We start from the raw sequence: 8,586 nt of genomic DNA on the forward strand, positions 1-8,586 counted from the left end.
AAGTATGCAAGGACCTGGAATTAGAAAACTGAAGAGGAAGAACATGCTTAGCATATCTGAAACTGAAAGAACTCAAGAAAAAAATTCAAGCCTCAAACTGCAATTTTGAAAGATTCTGTAGGCAAATTATTGAATGATGCAGGACACATCACAAGAAGATAGAAAGAATACAGAGTCACTGGACCAAAAAGAATGAGTGGACATTCTACCATCTCAGGAGGCAGCATATGAGCTAGAACCAATGGTGCTGAAGGAAGACGTTCAAACTGGGGAGACCGAACCCCTACCTGCCGCAGCCGGAGGATCGCTGCCGTCACCACCATCAGTCCTGCCGAAGCACGTGTCCTCCGTGGACATGACCTGTGAGGGCTGCTCTGACGCGGTCACTCGTGTCCTCAACAAGCCGGGAGTTCAGGTTGACATCGACCTGCCCAACAAGAGGGTCTGCGTGGACTCCCAGCACAGCGTAGGCACTCTGCCAGAGACCCTGAAGAAAACAGGGGAAATTGTGTCCTACCTGGGTCCCCAGTAGCAGGGGCCTGGCCTCTGACCCACAGGATGGACCAAAGAGGGTGGGTTGGCTGCTCCTCTTCTGTCTTGGCTTCCAGAAAGACCCAGCACTCCTGCTCAGTGATATGAGTTCCCGTGGAGACCCTCACTCACCCTATTCCTCCCTTGCTTCCTTGCAATAAAGTCGAGCTGCTTTTATCAGGAAAAGGAAAAAAGAAGTTCAAACTGCACTGAATGCAACAGTCAAAAACAAGGCCCCAGGAATTGGTGGAACACCCATTGAAATGATTCAGCAAGCTGAAGAAGCACGGGAGGCGCTCACTCGTCTGTGCCAGGGAGTTTGGAAGACCGCTACTTGGCCAACTGACTGGAAGAGCTCCCTATGTGTGCCCATTCCTAGGAAAGGTGACTCAACAGAATGCTCAGACTATAGAACGATGTCATTGATGTCTCACACAAGTAAAACTTTCCTTAAGATCACCCAACAATGGTTGTGACAGGGAACTGCCAGAAGTTCAGGTCAGATGGAGAAGAGGACGTGGAACAAAGGATGTCATTGCTGATGTCAGATGGATCTTGGCTCAAGCCAGAGATTCCCAGAAAGATGTTTACTCGAGTCTCCTTGACTATTCAAAGGCATTAGATTGTGTGGACAATAATAAACCTTGAGAAGAAAGGCATTTCCAGAACAGTTCATTGTGCTCATGAGGGGCTTGCATATGGACCAAAGGCAGTGGTGCTGACAGGAAAAGGGTACACTGTGTGCCTTAAAATCGCTAGAGGTGTGTGTCTCTCACCATACTTGCTCAGTCCATATGCTGAGCAATGATCAGAGAAACTGGAGAATATGAAGAAGAATGCCGCATCAGGATGGGAGGAAGGCTTATGAACAGCCTGCGGTGTGCAATGACACCGCCTGGCTTGCTGAAAGTGAGGAGGACTTAGAGCACTTGCTGATGAAGATCAAGGAATGTAGCCTTTAGTCTGGATCACAACTCAATGGAAGGAAGACCCAAATCCTCACAACTGGGCCACTGGACAACATCACGAGAAGTGGAGAAAAGATTGAAGTTGTCAAGGATTCTGTCTTACTTGGATGCACAATCAATGTTCATGGAAGCAGCAGTCAAGAGCTCAAAAGGGTATTGCATTGGGCACATCTGCTGCACAAGGCCTCTTTAGCGTACTGAAAAGCAAGGATGCTACTTTGAGGACCCAGGTGCACCTCTTCCAAGACATGGCATTCTCCCTTGCATCACATGCATGGGAAAGTTGGACCTTGAATAAGGAAGACCATAGAAGAATTGATGCATTTGAATTGTGGTGCTGGAGAAGAATATTCAGAGTCCTGTGGACTGCTCAAAGGACAAACCTATCTGTCTTGGAAGAAGTAAGGTCAGAGTGCACCTTAGAAGCAAGGATGGCAAGACTTGTACATATTTTGGACATGCTGTCAAGGGAGACCCGTCCCTGGAGAAGGACATCGCTTTGGGTAAAGTGGAGGGGCAGTCAAAAAGAGGAAGGCCCTCCACGAGATGGATGGACACAGTGGCTGCATCGTGAGTTCAGGCAAAGGATGGCACAGGCCAGTATAGTGTCTGTGGTGTCTTAGCTCTGTTGTGCATAGGGTCTGTATGGGTTGGCGTCCACCTGACGGCACCTCACAACAGTAACAACATGAGTCAGCACTCATTCGGTGGCAGCGGTTAAAAAAAAACCCTGCATCACAGTTGTGAGGTTAGCATGCATTGATTTATGCAAAGTGCTTCAAACTTTGCAAAGCACCCTGCTCTACAGACTCCTGGGCCACTGTTCCAGCATGCCTTCAAAGAAGATTCTTTTAAATGCCCATTCAACACTTCATTTGGAAGAGTCCTGAGGAACTGATTCCTATTAATAAACGTATATTGTGTTTCTTGTGTTTGCTATCAAAGGAATTACACACACACACCGGTTCCAGGCAATTTTCTGGACCAGAGAAACCAGGCAGCATTTTAAATGATTTCAATATTTAGAGAATAAGCCACGTTTCCTCCATTCTATGATTTTCTGTTGCAAAATTTCAGCAACCGTCACTGCTAAATTCAGCGCCGGCCAGCTGGCTAGATTTGCAGCCGGCGGTCAGACTGCTCATGCCTTCGTCACTCACAAGTCAGTGGCAAAAGGTACGCATGAGAGCAGAGCTGGTCTTGGCCATGGATCTCTGCTCTGGGCCCCCTTTTCCATGGCAGGAGTGGGGCCAATATTCTTTTTGTCACTTGTAACAAACCATAACAGAGATAGATGGGAATGAGAGGATATTTGTTTTCCATTGCTGGGCAGTCTTCCTTTGCCTGGTGAGATAGTTATGGTGTATTGTGCCAACCTGGCCAATAAACACATGCGGGATTAATTGAAGGGCAGAGAGATAAATGGCTCGGTGAGTCTCGCCTGTCTAGTTCTCGGGGCTCTTGCTTTCTGATGGTCGGACCAGGGTGCAGCTGCCTTAGCCAGTTCCCTGTTTCAGCTGGCCAGACTCACTTCCTGCAAGACATCCCTGAGGAGAAGCCACATGGACCTACCCCGATGCAGCCCTGGGTGCTGGAGCAGCCGTGTGGAGAGCCCTGCCAGCGCCCAGATGCTTACACATTCACTAATTTGGCTTTCCTCCTGCAGTCAGCATCATTGTGTGTGTTTCATGTGATTGAAGAAGACTTTGTAGATTTGGGTCAGACATATGGGCTAATGTTGGACTTATGGGCTTGGGCAGCACTGGGTTGGGATGCTTTCTTAATGTACACTTACCCTTTATATAAAACTCTCTTTTATACATAGGAGTTTCTGTGGATTTGTTTCCCTAGTTTACCCAGACTAACACACCTGGTTTTCAGAAGCAAGCCTGACTTAAGGAGCTGGGGCGGAACAATGGCTAAGTGCTTGGCTGCCAATAAGGTTGGCGGTTCAAACCCAATCAGCGCCTCCGTAGGAGCAAGACCGGGTGATCACAGCATAGAAAACTCTCAGGGGCAGGTCTACTCTGTCACGTGAGGTTACTAGGAGTTCAACTGAACACCTAATAACAAGAAGGGGAATTTGCATTTTATCAGCCACACAGACCCTCAATACGAAGGAACAGCACCTTTCCCCAAGGGGTGTTTATTTAAGCCTTCCTGACTGACTGCATTTCCAACCAGATGCCCTGCTGAGTAGTCCCCCCCTGAACCAAATCCTGTCTTGTCGTACCTTATTTCCCCCCCCACCCCCGTGTTCCACTTAGTTTCCTGGATGTTGGTCTTAGATGCCCCCAAGGATGAAACGTGGCCTGTGCCTGGGCCATCTCTGGCACCTGTGATATGCTTGAGTCCATCGGTTTGCCTACTGTGTCCATCTCTCTCATGGACGGGTTTCCTCCTGGTGGCTGATCCTCGACTTCACCAAATAGGGTGTCCTTTTATAGCCAGGGCTCCTTCCAACACCAGGGAGCCCAGTCTCTCCAAGTCTTGGCGTCTAAGGAGCATGCTGGTTGTATTTCTTCTCAGATGGATGTGTCTGTTCTTCCATGTCATTGTGGCTGTTGATCTGAATGTCCATCAAGTTGATGCCGACTCACGGTGATGCCAAAACAAAAAACAAAAAAAACGTGCGGCAGAGTAGAATGGCCTGTCGTGTTTTCTTGCCTGTCCTCTGAACAGAGTTCATCAGCCCTTCGTTTTGCAGATTCTACTCCTCTAGGTAACACCCTTACTTTTTGACACTGTACAGAGGTCTTGTGCAGCCGATTTACTCGTGGATCCTGCTTCCATGAGCATTGACTGTGTGGATCCAAGCAAGACAACATTCTTGACAACTTCAACCTTTTCTCCACTCATCATGTGGTCATCGTGGTACCGTTAGGAGGGTTGTTGTTTTCTTGACATTGAGTTGTAATCCACACTGAAGACTGCACTCCTCGAGCTTCATCAAGCCCTCCTCACTTCCAGCAAGCAAGGTTGTGTCATCTGCATATTGCAGGCTGTTAATAAGCCTTCCTCCAATCCCAATGCCATTTTCCCCTTCATATCATCCAAATAAGAAGAATCAGCGGTTTGAATTATGGCGCTGTTAATGGATATTGAAAGTATAATGGACTGCCAAATGAACAAACAAATTTCCTTGGAAGAACTCGCAGAGTGCTCCTTAGAGGTGAGGATAGTGAGACATCATCTCACAGATTTTGGACACGTTAGGAGAGACCAGTCCCCCCGGAAAAGGACATTGTGCTTGGTAAAGTGGAGATGGCAGCAAACAAGAGGAAGACCTTCGACAAGATGGACTGGCATCATGGTGGCTGCAACAATGGGCTTGAACTTGACAATGATTGTGAGGCTGGCACAGGACCAGTCTGTGGTTGGATCTATTGTCTGCAGGGCCAGTTACTGTGGGTCAGAACCTACTTGACGGTACCTTTGCAACTGCGACAATGACAACGACCTGCTTGCAAAGCCCTCAAGCTGCTGGGGCATGGGGTCAAAGCAACTTGCAGGAGGGTGAGGAGAGGAAAGCAGTGGCTGAGGGGGCGGGGAGGAGGTGATGTGGACTTCTGGTGACCACCATCGACCTAGGCATGGTCACTTCTGGGCTCCAGTGCCTCTGTGTCATTTATCTGCCTCCCTGTGCCCAGTCACTTTGGCCACACAGTGGGCGGTGTCTATTCTCTGTCCCCACTCAGCCTCACAGCCATTCTGGGAAGGACATATTTGTACTTCTGCAGTGACAGTCACCTGCCACTAAGACAAGCTCGCCCGAGTAAGGGTGGAGTCACATTGGGGGTTTTCTTTTCCTTACATGACCTAACAGCCACTGAAGTAGCAGCCCCGTGCTTCACCGCTGCTTGAGGAACCATCAGGGACCTGGGAGCCACTGCCACCAACCCCGAGCTGCCATCCTCATGGGCGGAAGGCAAGATGGCTACCCTTCTCTATAAGAAGAGCGTTGGTGCCCTGGCAGGGAGAAAAGGAAGGACATGTGCCAGTTGAGTCTGTCCCTTTCCAAGAGAAAGGCGCTTAACTTTCCTGGAAGCCAGCTGGGCTAGGCTGGGTTGTCTGGAGAAACAAAGCAGCGACACTCAAGAAGGACTTTATATCAAGGTCAAGTTCACATCAAGAAAGCGCCCCTGCCCGGTCCAACTCAAGCTGTTAGGCCCAAGGCTAGCCGGGGCCCTCCTCCAACTCAGGACTCACGGAGCTGCAGGTTAAGGACACCTGCAGGTGAAGCGGGAAGCAGGGGTGTCACAGGCCGGTGAGCGCAGTCACGTGGATCCAGAGTCAGTAGGAGTATGGCAGGGCGCTGATAGCTCTCAGGGTCAGGCAACCCAGGTGAGGCCTCCGCTGGAGGCAGACACAGAGTCCCAGGGAAGTCCCAGTGTGGAGACAGGCGAAGAGGCAGAGAGAAATCACCCCTGTTTGATTTTTTGCTCTTACACAAAAGGTCACGCCCCTAAGGAGGTGTCATCAAGTGACCACTTGATTGACAGGTTACAGTCTCCCCTATAGAGGAGTGTCTAGTAACATAATATCTAACTACGACACCAGCCCCCACCAGCTTCTAAATACAAGGGGGTACCCTACACCCCCCAAAAAAAAAACACGGAAGAAAGCTCCCCTGGGTGGTGCTTTCACAGTCACATTTTTCCCACTAGGTGTGCATCTAGCAACTGGCTCTGAGTTAGTCCACCCAGTGGCATCACCTGGGAAGGTTCTCTCTGGTCACAGTGAATTTTTTCATAAAAGCAGTTTCACTTGACCCTCATTTTTTGTGATGGCCAGTATCAGAGAATAGTGTGTGGCTGTGAAATTTTGTTTCCTGCTCGGGAAAAATGCCGCAGAAACTGCAGGACAGGGCTGTGGGAAAAACTCAAGTGTACGAGTGGTTTTCTCATTTCAAAAGAGGTGAAATGGAGATCGATGAAAAACCTAGTTCTGGATGTCCATCATCTTCCCTAATGAGTGAAAATGTCAACTCATAGTGCATTTGGAGTTCGTTCCACCAGGTCAGACTGTTCATCAAGCTTTCCGTTTAGAGGTTCTGAAAAGATGGCATCACAGTGTGTGACCAAAAAGGCCTGATTTGTGGCAGACAGGGCACTGGTTTTGCCACCATGACCATGCACCTGCTCATACAGCCATCTCAGTGCACCAGTTATGGGCAAAAAACAGCATGCCTCTCTTGCCCCACACACCTGAGTCACCTGACCTCACTCCGTGTGACTTCTTTTTTGTTTCCTTGAATGAAGAGGGACATGAAAGGACATCAATTTGGCAATGTAGAGGAGGTGAAGAAAAAAACAAGGGAGGTGCTGTCAGCCATCCTAACAGATGAGTTTAAAAACTGTTTCTGAGAATGGAATAGCAGATTTTACAAATGTATTAAGTGTAAGGGAAGGTGATAAAGTTGTTTTATAAAAATAATTTAAATACGTAGCTTTGAAATTTTTTTCTGTTTTTTTTTGGGGGGGAGTCAGGGGGTCCCCCCCTCATACATCTCAATGTCAGGGACTGCAATAGGAGCACCTTGGGATGGCGGAGAGCCTAGGCAGGGGAGCACTAGAACTACAGTCACAGACACTTTAGACAAGACCAGGTTGTCGCAGATCAGAGCCAATGGGCGCATGGCTGTACAGAGGGGGCACTCTCTGCTGCACTCTACTCTGATTCCTGTGTTGCTGACAACTAAATGGTTTGGGGAGGATTCGAGGTTGTGGAAGAGCCTGGGTTCACACCCAGGACCTCTGGTTTGTACGGGATGGTGCCGTAGACATGAGCAGAAGCAACCCCGTCCATCTTTCTCCAGCAGGAAAGGAAGACTACAGAGAAATGGCAGCATCCTTTCTCTAATGCCCCTGGGTTGTCCCTTCCACATATTTGCCAACAATGTGGATGCACGTTGTGCTTCTAATGACATCTCATTGTGGGGATCGGCCAGGTTCGCCATTCTGCTAGGCTTAAAATGAACAATCTGAGAGTCACAAGCAGGTCGCTCGCTGTCAGCAGGAAAGAAGGAACAAGAATGGACCGTGTCCTCTGAACTGGGGTCCCAGTGCTGAACATCTTCCATCCGGGAGAAAGGCAGCTGTGGTGTCAGAGACGGTAAGAAGCAGAGGCACAGAACAGTGGACACGAGCAGGTAGGTTGGGCTCTTCCTGGTCCACAGGTTGAGCAAGCTTAGTGCCTTCAGACAGGTGGCTTGCTGGCAGAGTGGGGTGCTTCTGGTGGGCACTTACTGGTAGAGTTCAAAGAGCTCTGTAAGACTGACAGTGTCTTTGGTTTGCTGATCCACAAAGCTAGAGCTGAGTGCCTGTGGGCCTAGGCTTACTGGAGGAGGACAGTATCTCTTGACACCTAATTAGCAAAACTAAACGAGGTTTGTAACCCTTGCCTGAGTGAGGGCTGAAGGGGTGAGGGTCAGAGAAAGACATGCCGCAAGTGAGAGGCGACTCTACTGATCAAAGAACTGTACCCTGAGCATCCCTGATCTTCAATTGTGACTGGTTGCTTCCCTAATAAATGCCTCAACTGTATTGTGTGTGAATTCTGTGTGGCCATTGCAACGCATTATCAAACTCAACAGAAATGTGAGTGCCATGGGGTGGAAGTAGTTAGTGTTAAAGTTGGTGAAAGCGTAGAAGGCGTTTCTCATCTCATAGAAATTGGCCTTGGGTTGATACTGAAGATGATTCTCCTCCTCCTCCCAGTGAAGTAGGAGGTCAGATACCCGGCAAACACACACCATTGTAAAATTTCCCTAACCCAATCACCACTAACTCTCCTTACTCACTGCATTGTCCAGTGGCTCCTGGACTTAGCAGTTTACCCAGCTCATAGGTAGCTCATAGGTACCCAGCTCAATCAGCCTATCTATCTATCTATCTATCTATCTATCTATCTATCTATCTATCTATCTATCATCTATCATCTATCTGTCTACCTTCTATCATGTATCTATATATCACCTATCATCTATGTGTCTATCATATTTTTGTCTGTCTGTCTGTCTGTCTGTCTGTCTGTCTGTCTGTCTGTCTATCTGGGACTCCTCAGGAGACAATGGTTAAGTGATCTA

At 48.6% G+C, this 8,586-nt stretch overlaps 1 protein-coding gene across 1 annotated transcript; it reads left to right on the forward strand.

The window, feature by feature from the left end:
• The first annotated feature begins 241 nt into the window (after nt 1-241).
• Nucleotides 242-532, forward strand: LOC123522264 (copper transport protein ATOX1-like). The gene has a single exon (XM_045294996.1). The coding sequence runs from the start codon at nt 242-244 to the stop codon at nt 530-532; it is 291 nt and encodes a 96-aa protein (XP_045150931.1).
• The last annotated feature ends 8,054 nt before the right edge of the window (nt 533-8,586 follow it).

This window comes from Echinops telfairi, unplaced genomic scaffold (assembly GCF_000313985.2).
Source record: "Echinops telfairi isolate 266 unplaced genomic scaffold, ASM31398v2 ScPeMD7_4225;HRSCAF=4972, whole genome shotgun sequence".
Taxonomy (NCBI): domain Eukaryota; kingdom Metazoa; phylum Chordata; class Mammalia; order Afrosoricida; family Tenrecidae; genus Echinops; species Echinops telfairi.